At 43.1% G+C, this 17,206-nt stretch overlaps 1 protein-coding gene across 1 annotated transcript in view; it reads left to right on the top strand.

The window, feature by feature from the left end:
* RFC4 (replication factor C subunit 4) overlaps positions 1-16,141 on the top strand; it is a 33,950-nt gene extending 17,809 nt beyond the window's left edge. Inside the window, exons 6-12 of the mRNA XM_018567341.1 lie at positions 1,722-1,841; positions 3,516-3,659; positions 6,768-6,888; positions 7,939-8,064; positions 12,900-12,980; positions 13,097-13,213; positions 15,989-16,141. Coding sequence (XP_018422843.1) covers positions 1,722-1,841; positions 3,516-3,659; positions 6,768-6,888; positions 7,939-8,064; positions 12,900-12,980; positions 13,097-13,213; positions 15,989-16,084 — 805 coding nt within the window. The 3' untranslated portion in view covers positions 16,085-16,141. The remainder of the gene's footprint in view (positions 1-1,721; positions 1,842-3,515; positions 3,660-6,767; positions 6,889-7,938; positions 8,065-12,899; positions 12,981-13,096; positions 13,214-15,988) is intronic.
* The last annotated feature ends 1,065 nt before the right edge of the window (positions 16,142-17,206 follow it).

Below are 17,206 nucleotides of genomic sequence, written 5' to 3'. Positions count from 1 at the left end.
GGGTAAAATATAAGATGAGGTTGCGTCAAGTAAATAAATACCAAACACTGACAATCGTCAAAATCGCATGCATCCGTGAATTGGCTAAAAATGATTGTACCCACCTGGAGAACAGTGGGCTGTACACTGAGCAGCGAAGGGCTACCTGTTGGGCACCAGGGACATGTGTGCTGAATAGGAACTGAAGGGTTAATGCTCACATGCTGGGAACTGGAAATTAGGTCATATTTCTAATATGCTGGAGACATGTCACTCGGAGCTTAATCCACATATATGGCAGGCTCATCTTTTAGGGGGGCTATTGCACATGTTTCTGGAGTTGGTTACTGAAGGGAAAGCTGACATTCACTGCAGACTGTACACTGAGGAGTTATCACACATACACTGGGGGATGATCACTTGGGGACTGATACTCATTGGCTGACTCGGGCACTAGTGCTTATTGAGTGGGAGCTGATCACTAGCGGGTAGTGCTAATGTACACTATTTTGCCAAAAGTATTGGGACACCCCTCAAAATCATTGGATTCAGGTGTTCCGTGACATTTCCTTGCTACTAAATATTCCACGGTCACCTGTTAGTGGTATTATAACAAAGTGGAAGCAACTGGGAACAACAACAACTCAGCCACGAAGTGGAAGGCAACGTGAAATGACAGAGCGGGGTCAGCGCATGCTGAAGCGCACAGTGCGCAGAAGTCACCAACTGTCTGCAGAGTCAATAGATACAGACCTCCAAACTTCGTGTGGCCTTCAGATTGGCACAACAACAGTGCGTAGAGAGCTTCATGGAATGGGTTTCCATGGCCGAGCAGCTGCATCCAAGCCTCACATCACCAAGTGCAATGCAAAGCGTCGGATGCAGTAGTGTAAAGCACGCCGCCACTGGACTCTGGAGACGTGGAGTGACGGATCACCCTTCTCTGTCTGGTAATCCGCTGGACGTGTCTGGGTTTGGCGGTTGCCAGGAGAACGGTACTTGCCTGACTGCATTGTACCAAGTGTAAAGTTTGGTGGAGGGGATTATGGTGTAGGGTTGTTTTTCAGGGGTTGGGCTTGGCCCCTTTAGTTCCAGTGAAGGGAACTCTTAAGACATCAGCATACCAAGACATTTTGGACAATTTCATGCTCCCAACTTTGTGGGAACAGTTTGGGGATGGCCCCTTCCTGTTCCAACATGACTGCGCACCAGTGCACAGAGCAAGGTCCATAAAGACATGGATGAGCGAGTTTGCGCTGGAGGAACTTGACTGGCCTGCACAGAGTCCTGACCTCAACCTGATGGAACACCTTTGGATTAGAGCGGAGACTGCGAGCCAGGCCTTCTCGTCCAACCTCAGTACCTGACCTCGCAAATGCGCTTCTGGAAGAATGGTCAAACATTCCCATAGACACACTCCTAAACCTTGTGGACGCCTTCCCAGAAGAGTTGAAGCTTATATAGCGGCAAAGGGTGGGCCAACTCAATATTGAACCCTACGGACTAAGACTGGGATGCCACTAAAGTTCATGTGCGTGTAAAGGCAGGCGTCCCAATACTTTTGGAAATATAGTGTACACAAGCTTGAGATAGGTGAATAAGCAGTTGACGCAATTTTTTTATGGGGCTGATCTCCGTTAAGTATACTGAACTGTTGCTTTTTGGTAATCTTGCTGTATTGTTTTTTGTTGGAGTTATGTAACTCACATTTATTTACTCACATTTAACTCATTTATTTTCAGGCCTCATCTGTTTCGGCAGCGTGTGCTCGAGTTAAATGCTTCTGATGAACGGGGAATACAAGTGGTTCGGGAGAAAGTGAAAAATTTCTCTCAGCTCACAGTTGGTGGCAGCCGTCCCGAGTAAGCAGCATATTTCTTTGTTCTGCTCACATGTTGTCCTCTGCGTTGACTTCCTTTTAAAGGGATTCATCTGAAGCCTCATACATCACCTTGGAACAAGGATCTCATCCCTGAGAGAACAGATTTATTGTTTTATCTGCATATGGATTTTTTTTTTTTAAACTTTACCCCTTTAACTTTTAATTACCCCTAAAAGGTAAATCTGGGTACTACATGTACATGTAGTCACTGCTCAGGAATGTCCATGGAAAAGGGCCTTACAGTAGATGTAAACCTTAACTGATGACATTGTTTGCTTACTGCACTGTGTATCACAAACAATTGCCATTTTGTTGTAGCTGAAATACAAGTTTTACTTGTTTTTTTTTCCTCCATTTTTTGCTGGTCATCTGCAAACGTTTCCAGCCACATCCTGTATACATGCACTCGATCCAGTGTCATCTGCACACCATTGACTTCTGACAGTGGTGGACCATGCCCACACAATGTGTGTAGGAGTGTGTGTAAGACGCAGTAAAAATGTAAGTATAGCTTGTCACCCCGTAACAGGAAGTTATTTAAGAAGGACTTTCATGGCAGTGTCACAAGGTATTATCTTAATAAAAGTTGATTTTGAAAATACATTAAAAGAGAACTATGTAGTAACCTGATCAATAGAGCCGTCGTCTGACAGTTTCGTTGTCATGTCTGCTCGAACTATGAGTGAGTGTAAATAACTAACCTCATAGTTCTCCTTTAACATGCTATATAGGATTTTAGTGATTTGGGTTTAGACTTTGCTTTAACTGTTTTTTTCTGCTAATAAATTAACCTCAAAGAGATGGGAAGATAAAGTACTGTCTTTTCCGTGCACCATCAAGGCCCCTCATGTTCATGGCAGAATGTGGCACATAAAGTGAAACAATGGTTTTTCGCCATGTGAGCAGAGGATATCTGCAAGCATAAGAACTTCTGAAGGTAGGAAGTGGTGCTTACCACCTGTGCTTCCCTAATAGGGTTGCTGATTGTTATTTGAAAACTGCTAAATTTATGTGTCGCTTTTCAAATCATAAATCAGTATTCTAAACCAAATTGTCAATGTATTGTCATCAAAATGACATAGAATGCCCTATGTAGTAACTAAAAATCAATACAAAAAGACATGGGGTTTTCCCTAATATTCCAACCAGACATTTATTCAGACAACAAGCATGCAGGTTGGTGTCTTTTCCTGACTTTCAGCCTGTTTGACCAAACTTCTGACTAATCACACACTGACTTGTTTGAGCAACACTATTCCCTAATGTTAGCAATATTCAAATCAGTCCCATTGCTTGTGAAAATGGGGCAGTGTTTGACAGCCTTCAAGAAGAGTCATGCTTGTGGCATTGAGCCACATATTTCAGCTCCCATTCAGTACAGAGTCACTTGTAACAGTGATCGTCTGCCATTTTCTGCACATATCTTATGTTTTGCTTCCCCCTTATTTTCCAGCAGCAGAAAAGCGTAGTGATGCATAATAAATAGATTGTATTACTATACTTTGCCCCAAGCTATTACTTTATCATAAAGTTTACTATTAGCATTAATAGTGTGTGCCCTTGTTATCCCAGCTGTGAAACAATAGCACATTTTCCTTGTACTCTTATTTTCTGTGTTGATTCATAATCAATCTGGTTTTGTGTTTATTTCTAGTGGGAAACATTGCCCCCCTTTTAAGATTGTTATTCTGGATGAAGCAGACTCAATGACATCAGCAGCACAGGCTGCTCTGCGACGCACCATGGAGAAAGAGTCTAAAACAACTCGATTCTGCCTCATTTGCAATTATGTCAGCAGGTAAAAAAAAGTGATGGTAATATACATTTGCATGTACCTAGTTAAACTGAAATATGCTCTGATGATAGCAGGAAATTTGCAGCTTTTTAACAGTCAGAATAAACCTTTCAGAAGGTAGGGATGGCATTGCAATTGCAACCTTCTTTTGAAAATACTAGTTACATGGCTACCATTCTGCTGCTTACCTGTTACGTTCAGTAACTCAGAGAATTGAATACTGGATCAGCATGACAGCCAGTGAACTAGAATTTCTTTATCTTCCATTGAGGGGCACAGAAAGTCTCTTACAGTGGGTTATACTGCAGTATACAAAACACTGAGAAACAGGGAAAGTTGTAAGTCAACCCTGTATAATCTCTCCTCTACCCAGTATGCCTCTGGTTTTTTTTTTTTTTTTACTAGTGCCCTAGGAGGTTGGACAACTTTTCTTCAGCTAAAAACAAAAGTGTAACTAATCATTTTGCTAGCCTTCTATCCTTGTGGTGTTTTTCTCCTTGAGGACTTCAGTTGAGATTTGTTCTTCGCTGCTGGTGTTTTTTTTTTTTTCTTGGTGAGATCAGTCAAGATTTATTGCTATACCTATAGTTCTGCTAGAACTGGTCTCTGCATAGCAGCTCTTCTAATCGGCAGCTCTTCAGCATTAGCTTTGGAAGGCCATACTCTGATCCCGCTGGATTGGACTCTGCATTGTGGTGATTTTCAGACATGAATGTACTGTTAGCCACAGACCACTTTCCAAATCCAGAGTTGTGTCACAGCCCCAAGTGTGACTCTGTCACTGAAGATTCACTAGGCGAGTATCAGTCAGAGTGAAGCACCAGGAGCTGCCTCACTGTTGGACGCTGTTTTCCTACCACGCTTACTGCAGTCAGGGTTAAAGCTGGGGGATTGAGCGCTGACATTTGTTGGGTGGAGTGCTTCAGATGAGCTCCAAGGTCTTCGTTGGAGTCTCCTACAGGTCTGTCGGGTGGGGCCAAGGCCTCCCCAATGTCTAGAAAGACCACCAGGTCCACTCTGGACTTATTTATTTGTACCCAGATACTGAAACAGTCTGTCTGCACAAACGCTAAGCCTGCCCAACGCCATCTCCTGTAGAGTTTGCCTCTTATCACCCTGAACCCCAAAGCCAATCTGAACCTCCGGGTCCCAGTCACTCTCTCTGATTCAGCGGCTCCACAGTCGTCCTTTTTAAATGCAGATGACTCAGATTTACAAAAGGGAAGGGCAAGTGATGTAAAAGGTAGTTACTGTGTGAAGCTGAGTTTTAAGGAGTTCGCTTACATTAGTTGTCCCCATCAAAGTGCCCCCTTACTGGATCACATAAAGGCAGACAGAGTAGGATATAGCCGTATAGGTTAGGGTGAGGCATTCCAGAGGATGAGCGAGGCTCTGGAGATGTCTTGGGGGCAAGCATGGGAGAAAGTGGCAAGGGAGCTGTGAGCAAGGTCTTGAGAGGAGCAAAAAGGACGGTTTGTCTTCTATTTTGAGACAAGGTTGGTGATGTAGCTGGGGACAGAGCTTTGTCATGTATTTCGCTTTGTATGATGATGATGATAGTATTTTCAGTTTTATTTGTTGGTAAATCGGAAGCCAGGGAAGGGATTGGCAGAAAGGGGTGGCAGACACAGAGCAGTTGGTAAGATGGATGAGTCTGGCAACAGCATTCATGATGGACTGAAGGGGGGCAGCCAGTGTAGAGGTAGGCCAATGAGCAGGGAGTTGCAATAAATGAGGCGAGAGATGGCAAGTGAGTAAAGTAGTAGCTTTGTTGTGTCGTTGGTTAAGAAGGACTGAATATTAGAAATGTTAGAGGTGAAGGCAGCTAGATTTGGATAGTGACTGCATGTGCAAGGAAACTGAAGGGGTGAGCAGAGGAGTGTAAAGATTTGTAAAAGGGGCTGTAATGGCAGTAATCTCTAACAGTCTTTTTTAATGTCCCAAATCTCTGTCTCTTGCACCCTGCCTCCATCCTTACATGTAGCATTCAAGAACACTCTAAAACAGGGGTCCGAAAATGGCGGACCATGGTCTGAACACGGACCAAATGGCTGTGCCGGCCGGACCGCAGTCGCCAGTGAACCATGTCCTCCTGTGCCATTGGTTGCTAGAACCGCAGCGTTCCTAACTACCAATGACGTCACTGTGCACCACCGCCGAGCAGTGAAGGAGGACAGAAGAGTATCCTCTGGCCTTTCCAATCGCCTGTAGGCAGCTCTGCCTCCAGGTCCCTACCATTTCAACCTCCCACCTCCCAATCTTTCGGCTCCTCCCAGCTCTACCCCCTGGCTTTGGCTCTGTGCTCTGCCTCCCAACAGGTACCTAGAACAATGAAAGGAAAAAAACACTATAAAAGGGCACTCTAAAGGCCCGTAGGGGACAGCCAGTGTAAGGGGGCTGTCTGATGGGGGTAGTCTGATTGGGGCAACTAGTTTTTTATTTTTTTTTGCCCCCATCAGAGTTCCCATAAACATTAGTTGTCCCTTTTCAAAGTGCCCCCTTACTCATGTTCTCTCACATTAAATACACATTTAAAGGGACACTGATGGGGACAAGCAATGAAAGGGGGTATTCTGATGGCGATAAACCATGTAAGGGGGCACTCTGATGGGATGGGGCCAGCCACTGTAAGGGGGCACTCTGATGGATGGTGTATTTTTTTTCGTGCAGTGAAGCCAGCCACGATGTCGTACAACCGCATCACACAATGCTTTGCCTGTACAACTTAATGAAATGTCACTTGTGGCATTTAATAAAGTTCTAAAAAAAAGTGTGATGCACAGGGATCGATCCATCAGCACTGTTTCTGGGAAAACATTGCATTGCAGCTGCTGGTGTGAATGTAGCCTAAATGGCAGACCGCGGTGTAGACACGGACTGAGTGACCGTTCTGTCTGGACTGCGATGTGGACCTCAGCTCGAAGAAAATTTTGGTCACCGGACCTCCTTGAATTTTAAATCACTACCCCTGATAATATTATTTGTGGCTTGCTTTTGTAATGTAAGGGGCAGTGCTTCAGTGCTCTAGACTGTAGACTGAAAATACTTGAGACTGCATGTTTTTGATGTTGGAACTATCTTGCCTTGATATATCCATTCTTTTTCATATAGAATAATTGAGCCTCTTACATCTCGATGCTCCAAGTTTCGTTTTAAACCACTTGCTGATAAAATACAAACGCAAAGAATTCTGGATATTTGCACGAAGGAAAATGTGAAAATTACAAATGAGGTAATAACTAAAAATAACTTGTTTTAAATTATTCAGTCTGATACATAGGGATGATTATACTCCTATGTAAACAAGGAGTAGCTTCCAGTAATCAATAATGGAGTTGACAGCCATGTTCATACCTGGTGAAATACAACAATCTGTTTTCTTACTGGAAGAGGGCAAGCTTCCAATTAGTAAAATACATCTTTGTTTTATGCGTTAGGTTTAACACCATAGAAAATGGGAATTCCTCACATCCAAAGTTAAAGGAGAACTATGAGGTGAGTGCTTTTCACTCACCTCATAGTTCTAGCCGACCTGTGACAATGAGACTGTCACAGGTCGGCTCAGTAGATCGGGAGGTGAGCGAACACATACCGGGTTCGCTCGCCTCTCGATCCTGTCACAGGTCGGCTCAGTAGATCGGGAGGTGAGCGAACACATACCGGGTTCGCTCGCCTCTCGATCCTGTCACGGCTCTCTGCCGTGACAGGGGGAGGGCCTGGATTCCCCTCCCCGCTCCCATCTGCCAGCGCTGACTGGCGGAACTGACGGGGGAGGGACGGGTACAGCTGGCTCTGCCTCTAGATAGGCAGAGCCAGCTGTCACTCACGCAGCTGGGCGGATCCAGTCATCTAAGTCGGGATCCGCTCCGGCGTCTCAGTATACCGCGAGCTATACTGAGCTTAGGGTAACGGGAGGACGCTAGTTTGTGTCCTTTGGTTACCCTAAGGAGAACTATGGGGAAAAACACTGACACCATAGTTCTCCTTTAAGACAATTGAAGTATTGACCACATATGAACTAGTCAATACACTAGTGTAATTACAATAGCACTTGCATATTATATGGCTACAGAAGGTGTCCTTTTTACTTAGTTTATGGGGACAAGATGGCACATTAGATGTTCACATTGCCAGGCTGTGTAACAAAAGACCGAAATGTTGGATTTGTTTTGTGGGAAATATTTTGCCAGATGGAGGTGACTTTTTGCTTTATTTGTGAGCAGATTGCATTTCTAGACCACCTGTGTTACTTGATCATGGGTTATGCTGTATTTGTTTCCAGGCATTATCCCGTCTGGTGGAAGTGTCAGAAGGAGACTTGAGAAAAGCCATCACTTTTCTGCAAAGTGCAACGAGGCTTACTGCAGGAAAAGAGATTACAGATGTTGTGGTGACGGAAATAGCCGGGGTAAGAAGTACTATATGAAATTAGATGATTTATTCCCCTTTTTTTTTTAACCATAATTCACAATTTTCCTATAATATTTTTCACTTCAATGCAAGTCTACAAGTGAGAGAACCTCTAAACAAATCACAAATGGTTTATGTAATTGATTTTGGATAAAGTATGCAAGGGTTAAAACTAGGGATGCACCAATACTAGTTTTTCTAGTACCAATCTTTATATTTCGGTACGCACTGAGTACTGATACTGGCACTTCCGCTAGCATGGAGCCGGCTTCCCGGGCAATCTAAGAAGCCGGGCGGCAAGTAATGTAAATGCAAATTCTCGGTATCCCTAGTTAAACCCCTTTTAGGTTATTTTCTGCTGTCCGTGGCCTGTTAGGTAGATCTGCCTTCACTTCCTGTCCCAAAGATGAAACCAGAACATCCCTACAAAGTGAGGGTTATTCCACTCTAAGACTGATCACTGGAACAGGTGATCCCATTGGAAGATTTATCCTGACCTTTTGTATTGCTGACAACTGTAAATGTAAAGCCTATATGCCAGGAACACAAAAAAATCCCCTTGCAGTGGGGCTCCTCCTGTATTGCAAGGGTAAATGTAATGTTTGGGGGGCTGCTGCAAAATACAATAATCATACCTTGCAGCATGCCAGGTCCTACAATTATTCTTGGCTTTTGGGCACTGTTGGAAGCAAGAGATGCAACTGAAGTGCTTTTGAGCTTCTTTTGTGGCGCTTTTCAGCTCGTTGTGCTCCATTAAATGGATATGCACTGATCAGCGCATTTTTGTGCTTTTTCACGCTTTATTGCAGCCAAGACTTTCAGCGGACAACTAGAAAACGCGCCCTAAAATGCTCTTACATATGAACAGAAAATTCCTGTAAAACGTGCTTAAAAAATGCACGAAAAAAAGCGCTGAAACCCTGTCGTCCTGGTGTGAATGGGGTCTATGTGTTTAATCTTTCAAATGTGACTAAATCTTCTTCCACTCCCGGTCTTCTACAGCAGTGTCCACCCCTCACAGTGAGCCGCTCACCTTCAATGCGGACTCCCGCACAGGTCAAATATCGCTTAGCAAATCACAAGGCACAAATCATACTGATTTGCCGGGCGCTCGGGTTCGGCACATTACATCAGATAGACATATCATTGGGTGGGGCTGGGGAAGGCCCAGCTGTCATGGTACATGTTGGTACCAATGACACAGTTTGGGGAAGATGGAGTGTCCGGAAGAAAGATTTCAGGGACTTAGGTGAGACATTAAAGAAAAGGACCTCCAAGATATTTTCGTTAGAGGTGCACCGAAATGGAAATTTTAAAAACTAAACTGAAATTTAAAAAAAATGACAGGCCAAAACCGATACCGAAAATGTTTTTTATTTTTTTAAATATTTATTTTTTTATAAACTTTTTAATTTTGTTATATTTATTTTTATTCATTTTTTATTAAATATTTTTATTTTTTACATTACTTTTAGGGGCTTTGGGGAAATATTAGGGGTCTAAACAGACCCCTGATATTTCCCTTTTTAATATAGAAAAAGAGATTGAGAACACAAAGTCCTCAATCTCTTTTTCGGTGTCCCCTGTTATCAATGAACAGAAATCCTCTGAGTGTTCCTGTTCATTGATAACATGAGAACATTATTTGTTTACTATAACTACAATTATGAATGAATGGGGATCACTCCCATTAATTCATAATTGCGGATTTAGTTAACATACCATATCCTCAATTATGTACACACACTCAGCGATCACTGAGTGTGTGTACCTTGCTTTTCTCTCTGACACGCTGTCACAGGAGGCTGATCGAGCGGTGTCGAGATGAAAGCCTAGCCTCCTGTGACAGTGCTGTCTCCACCCCCACACTGCTCTGCCGGACTGTGATAGGCGGCAGAGCGTTGTGGGAGGAGAGACAACGGCCGCTCACAGCGCTCGGCCGGCTGTCACTTTCTTTTCTCCCCGCTAGAACAGCGCCCAGCGGGGAGGAAAGAAACCAGGGATGCGCCGATGTATCAGCCGAAACATGGCTCTTTCGGAATTATGCCAAAAGTGCCATTTTCGGCCGATATGTTTCGGCGCCAATATATCGGTGCATCCCTAATTTTCGTAAATCCTCTACTGCGAGCCTCCCCAGAGAGGTAGCGAGAACTTAGAGAGCAGAACAAGTGGCTGTGAAACTGGTGTAGAAAGGAGGGGTTTGGGTTTTTAGAGAACTGGGCTGACTTCTCAGTCGGCTACTGGCTTTACAGCAGGGTTGGGACTGCACCTAAATGGGGAGGGAGGGTGAGAAGATGGTAAAAAAAATTAGAGGGTCTTTTAAACTAGATTCCAGGGGGAGAGATTAAAGAATAATAAGCCAGGCCACAATTTGAGATTAGACTCGATAACCAATATAGTTATGGGGGGATTAGAAGAAATGGTGGTGACCTCATCAGAGAACAGGGAATCTTTACTACTAAAATTAAATGCACAAGATTTGGGTGAACACAGCAGTAGCCAAGCTGGGGGAAACAATAACATTGTATGCACAAGTAAAAACTTGAAATGCATGTTCACAAATGCTAGAAGCCAGGCGAACAAATTAGGGGAATTAGATCTCGTACTACAAAGAGAGGAATATGACATAGTGGGAATATCGGAAACCTGGCTAGATGGCTCGCATGACCCTCAAGGTAGCTTGAGCTCTCCTGCTATGTCTAGGATCATTGGCATTTGTTTTTTCTTGGCATCCCCATTGTGAAATGCTCACTTGCCTCTGGTGACAAGTTATGTTTATGGATCCTTGTAGTCAGCACCTTCCCGAATTGCCTAGCATCTGCAAGATTCTGCTGCTTCAGTGGGTTCCATTGTTGTCTCCTACCTGTCTCCAGTAGGCCTACGGTTCATCCTAAGCCCTCCCTCTGGGTCTGTCTTCCACAACTCTGGCCCCGGCTATATCTCCAACCTGGTCTCAAAGTATTACCCTAAGCGTCCCCTCCGCTCTTCACAAGACCTCCTGCTTTCCAGCTCCGTCATCAACTCCTCCCATGCTCGCCTCCAAGACTTCACTAGAGTGTCTCCCATTCTATGGAACTCTCTACCCCAACCTGTCCGTCTATCTCCCACACTGACTGCCTTTAGGCGATCCCTTAAGACTCATCTCTTCAGGGAAGCCTATCCCACCTCACCCTAACCACTGAACAATCACTTTCTCAAACAATCATCCCCACGCAGCTACCTCCTCATGTATCACTTGCCCCTCCCTTTTAGATTGTAAGCCCTCACGGGCAGGGCCCTCCTTACCATCTTGTCTTAAATTGTATTGTGACTGTAATGTCTTCCTTATATTGTTAAGCGCTGTGCAAACTATTGGCGCTATATAAATCCTGTATAATAATAATAATGGACCAGGTGGTCCCCAGCATGATCCATCAGCCTCTTTAGGAGGCTGAGGTAGTTTATTCCCCTTGTGCCTGGGGGATTTTCATTTGATGGAGTACCTCCATCCCCGGGCTTCCATCTGGTTCCTAAGAACAGATCGCTCTGTTCCCTATACACCTTATTTTAGAGTATGTCTACACCATACTGTTTTCCCTAAGGGCAAAGCTTTGTAAACTGGCCTTTCTCAACTAGTAGCCTCTGCACTGAGAGAGGTTTGTGCACCTAGGTTCACTTGAGATCCTACGTTGCAGTTGGAATCATAGTTGGGGAGCCATGTGACTGTGAATTGCCAGCAAAGGGAGCAAATTTGTTTTCTGCTACAGATATCCACTGCTGTGGATAACATATGCCTGTAGGACCTCATGGGATCTGTTCGCCTAGCAAGAGGTCCTCTTTTTGTAGGGACTCACAGCCTCTTAAGAAAGGCCCTCCGGACACCTTCCCTGGTTCTGCCCCTAATCGGGTACATGTTATTGGCGGTTCTACAATGGTGCCTGCTCCTTGCTACATGGCTGTTGGGGAAAGTGGAATTAGGAACTTCTTAGTCCAAGGTTTCTCCTCAGCTTCTTCTCAGCTTTTTCATTATTGTTTGACCTGTTTGGGTAGGTTCTGGTTGCTCAGCTTTATGCTGGATAAGGTTTGTTGCTCCCTTGTGTATGGAGTCCTTACTCTTTTGTGGGAACCTCTTCATCCTCCCCTTGGTTGTGTTCACAGAGTTCAGTATCTAGTAAGGGGTTCTACCTCACCTGCGTTCAGTTTCAGGTGTTGATCCTTCTAGTGGCTGCATGCAGTCCCCAGTCCTGTTTGTGGGACTTGTTAGAGGCTTTGCACAATCCCCCCACCCCTCCCCCATCTGCATTTGGACACCAACAGTATCTGAATCCCTAAAAGCTAGAAAGGAAATAGAAGTTTTGTGCTCAAGGGGCACAGGTCCCACCTGTCTATGATCTTGCCCTTGGAACTGCTTTACCACAAAACTGAGGCATGCTTGGGAATAGGTGGGGTAATCCTGGACCGGTTTGCAATGGTTCTTATTTGCCGGTGTTGTGGTTCTCCTGTAGGCTGCACTTTAACCTGACAGTATCTGAATTCATGTGCCCTACAATGGGTTTCAAGAAAACAATTTTACAGTGAGTATAAAAATCTTATTTTCTTTTAATTAATCAGTTTTGTTAATGTTTTTATTGCTGTCTATCTGTCTACTTCTTGTCTCTGGGACAGCATGTGGTGGAAACTCTCCCTTATTGGGACACAGAACGCGGTAAAAACAACAGTTCCCACTCTATTCAAACATAAAAAAACATGGCTGGTGTTTCATTCATCTTGTGATTATGTTTAATAACTTTTTTCTTTTGTACCACACATTTGCATGTATTTAGAGTTGAGCAGAATTATTTTTTTTTTCAACAGGTGATCTCTAAAGATACACTGAATTCAGTACTGGCTGCTTGTCAGAGTGGATTATTTGAGAAACTAGAAACCGTGGTTTTGGTAAGAATACCTTTAACATTATTGGCTTGATTAGTGTCCTGGAGTGTTTGGAAAAATGGTCCTAAAATCGCAAAGTAATATTTTTAACTGGAATTTTGAATATATTCCTCCCACAGGGTTTGATAAATAATGGCCACGCAGCAACACAGCTTGTAAACCAACTGCATGATATCATCCTTGAACGAGAGGATCTGACCGATAAACAAAAGGCAGCTATTGCAGAGAAACTTGCTGTAAGTTTAATACAGTTTTAACTTTTTTCTTTAATTTTTTAAACATAGCATTTTGGATGGATGTCATTCGTACTATATTAAAAATGTGTGGCCAGGCTATAGGCTTCCAAAATGGCTTCAATATATTCTTACCAACCTAAACTATGTATATAGCTGCAGCCAGTCTGAAGCAAGTAAGTCACAACATTTATGCATGGGGGGGGATTGTGTGCAAGAAAAGCTGAACTGCTTAGGAAAGGATGAATAGCTCCACATTGCCTGCAGCTATACAGGACATTAAGGCTTTGCTTTAAAGTTTCCCCGCTTATTTGCTGCTCCCTGGCTCCTTCTCTAACCGCATATTGTTCATCTTACCAGCTCATACACCACTACATGACATATGAGCCAGTGTAGGAAGCAGTGTACGGTGGGGGAGATGGTATTTGACAGCCAAAAGTGTGGATTGCTTCCAGTGGTTGGGGCGCAGCAAGTCAGTCCATATCCTGGCCTCGAGTTCATTTTAAAATCTCAAAGCGAACTTGACCTGCCCTAAAACCTGTTATTTTAGCAACTTTTCAGTGCATTTATTTAAAAATCACTTAGAATCTGAAAAAAATATGGCAGTGCATGTTAACCCTCCCGCGGCCATGAGTGTACCTAGTACGGCATTGGCAGCACGGCCTTGTAAACAGACTCCCGGCGGGACTGTTTACCTTTGTAAAGCCGGCTTTACAACAGAAGTGGTTCTAGCGGCTCAACTATCGCCGGATTTCTTCTATGGGCCAATAAAGTGCCCATTCCTCTGCCGTGTTTCCCCGGGCTCCGCTGCCCCACCTGCGGGCCCGGGACTGGCATGTGAGGTGCTGGTGGGAAGCTGGGGAGAAGAGTGGCGAACATCCGTTCACCGATCTCCTCCCCGATCTATGGGACCGGGAGCAATGCGGATTGCAGCAATTCTGGTCCCCTGAGCTGTCATTGCTCGGCTACTGAAGCCCAGCAATAAGCTATTGAAAGTGCGATCTGCACTTCAATAGCTTATTTAAAGTGGAAAGGTGATAGTAGGGGTCTTTTGGACCCCCAGTATAACTATAAGTTATAGTATAAGAGGCCCTATTACGGTTGCCCCCCTTTGTGATAGCAATTAAAGTTTAAAAAAATTATAATAATAATATAGAATAAAATGTAAAAATAATGTTAAAACGTTTTTTTAAAGCCCCCTTGACCGTGCGTGCATTTGCGCAAACACATCGGGTGCCCATACGTACGGAAAAGTCTATCGCGCTACACATGTTTGGTATCGCCGCACACACCAGAGAGAGCAATAATTCTAGGGCTCATATTTATGTGTATCTCTAAATTGATGAAATATAGGGACTCTTTGGAGTACTGAATTTTGTTGCCGTTTCACAGACGCATGCATTTTTTTTTACCTGGGCATGTTGGGTATCTATTTACTCGTCGTAACTTCGTCTTTTTTTTTTCCTTTTTAAAACATACCAGAGAGAGCAATAATTCTAGGGCTCATATTTATGTGTATCTCTAAATTGATGAAATATAGGGACTCTTTGGAGTACTGAATTTTGTTGCCGTTTCACAGACGCATGCATTTTTTTTTACCTGGGCATGTTGGGTATCTATTTACTCGTCGTAACTTCGTCTTTTTTTCGCTTTTTTTTTTTTTTTTTTTTTTTTTTTTTTTTTTTTTTTTTTTAATTGTGTTTTGGGGCACTAAAATTAACTTCGGTGCTTTTATCACTAACTTTTGGGGTTTTATAAAGAGTTGTGCCAATATCGTGCAACATAAACATTTGCAACTGCCCCAAATTTATTCTACAGGGTCTTTGCTTTCAGAAAATATATCATGTTTTGGGGGTTTTGAAGTAATTTTCAGACCTAAAATGTGGATTATATTATATGTGCAAAAAAAACAAACCAAAAAAGTCTTGGCAGCGAAAGGGTTAAATCCTACACTGTATGGCATGCCTTTCAGTTACGTAGAGTGTGAATGAGCTCTTGGTATATTGAAAAAGCGAGCAGATAATGTGCAACAATTCAAGGGCAAGGTTTTTGGCAATTGTTTAATGGTACAGCAGTTTCCTCAGATCAGAATAAGGTAGGAATATGCAACAAAGTTTGTTAAAATGCTTGGAATGTACACCGATCACCCAGAGTGGCTTAAGTGAGCAAAAGAGATTCTATCATCTGAAAGTTGAATGGCATGGGTAGCACTAGGAGGGCCTGGGGCTTAATAGTGAATCGGGCAGAAGCTGAGGCTCCATGTACATCCTACGCTTAAGAGCACACACTGCAGTATTGATATTGTTTCTATTTAATAGCAGATTTCCCCATGTGGTGATTCTGATAAAATGTATTATTTCAGCTCTTAGTACAAGTAAAACCCATGAACCTATGGGAAAGGAGAACATTTTCATCTTAAAAAAATACATGGGAAGTGATGTGTAGGAGGAGAAACCAGTAAGAGGTGCACTCCAGTATACAAAGCTCACTCCCCAGTAGCCATGCCACCAGTGAGACCTGCCATATGATAAACTTCTAGTCCTGCTCCCACTACATAACCAGTGCTGTCTTTTTTTAATGCAAGAGGAAGTTTCATGTGCCATCTAACCTTAGCCCAGGGCTGGACAAATCCCCAGAGCCAGGCAGCCTTAAAAATCACTTCTGAGGTTTTCTCTAGTTGATGTCAATGGAGCTGGCAGACTGGCTTCTGAATTCCATATTCCTTTTTCCACCTGCCTAAGCCGAATTATTACTAATTATGTTTATTTCTTTTGGCAGGAAGTCGATAAATGTTTAGTGGATGGAGCAGATGAATACCTGCAAATGCTCAGTCTTTTTGCAGTTGTTATGCAACAGATGACTCAAAACAACTAATGCAGCTTTTTCTCAATGGAGGCTTCAGTCCTGGTTTTGTTGTATAAAGTGTGTAAATGCTTGCATCTTTTAAAAAAAAAAAAAAAAAGATAATTTTTTTGTAAAGAGTGTATATAGATGACTGTTTTTGCAGCAATATAATGTTTTGCTATACTTCCGTTTCTAGTATTCTTGTAGGTGTCTTTTTAAACTTATTTGACAAGGCAGGTAACAGAAAGCACCTATAAAGTAGAATAATTTGATTATGATGAATTTCCAGTAAGAAAAAGTTTACAATACGGGGGGGATTTATCAAAACTAGAGCAGGCAAAGTATGGAGCAGTTGCCCATAGCAACTAATCAGCTTCTCTCTTTAGTTTGCACAGTTAAGCTTTGAAAAAGAGAAGCTGATTGGTTGCCATGGGCAACTGCTTTAGTTTTTGTCAGCTCCAGTTTTGACAAATCCCCCAAAAGAGTTTAAAGTGTAACTTGGCTCTAATAAATCCTGTGCTAAGAGAATTATAGAGGCTGTCATTGCCGAATTTCTTCTGAAAAGGTTAGTTGATTACCTATCATTCCGGTTAAGTTGCTTTAGTGCTTTTTGAGTCGCTGACCCCAGAACAAGTATGCAGATCAGGAGTTCTGACTTGTTGCAAGATTCTTCAAGTTAGTGATTTCGAAAATATTTAGGTCATAAATGCCAGGCAGCTAGCATTTTAGAATTTCAGTAATGGCAACACCCATATTTACTCTCAGTACAGGTTACCTTGGGCACAGTTTGCATCTCCGTTGGCCACATAAACCCCAACTCAATTTCATGGTCACATTTTTTGTGGGAACACCTGCAGGCTCTTTCAGTAAGGCAGTTTAAGCAGCAAAGTTGAAGTGCAAAGTAGTAATTTAAAGATTTGTATTTACTGAAGTTGTGTGAATGGGAAAAGAATCATTGGTTACTATAAGTTACTGCAGCTTGTTCCATTAAAGTGAACCTGTGCCCAGACACACTTAAGAGAACTATAAGGTAAGTGGTTTTCCCATAGTTCTCTTTGGGGGTCACGGGAGGACATAAACTAACCACCTCCCGTGACCCAAAGCTCAGTATATAGAGGGCTATTGCCCACGATATACAGAGAGCGGCGCAGC

Source organism: Nanorana parkeri, unplaced genomic scaffold (assembly GCF_000935625.1).
Source record: "Nanorana parkeri isolate BGI_ZX_2015 unplaced genomic scaffold, ASM93562v1 scaffold29, whole genome shotgun sequence".
In the NCBI taxonomy this organism is placed as follows: Eukaryota; Metazoa; Chordata; class Amphibia; order Anura; family Dicroglossidae; genus Nanorana; species Nanorana parkeri.
Note: the sequence above shows the minus strand (reverse complement) of the source record. Positions and strands in the feature narration are given on the sequence as shown.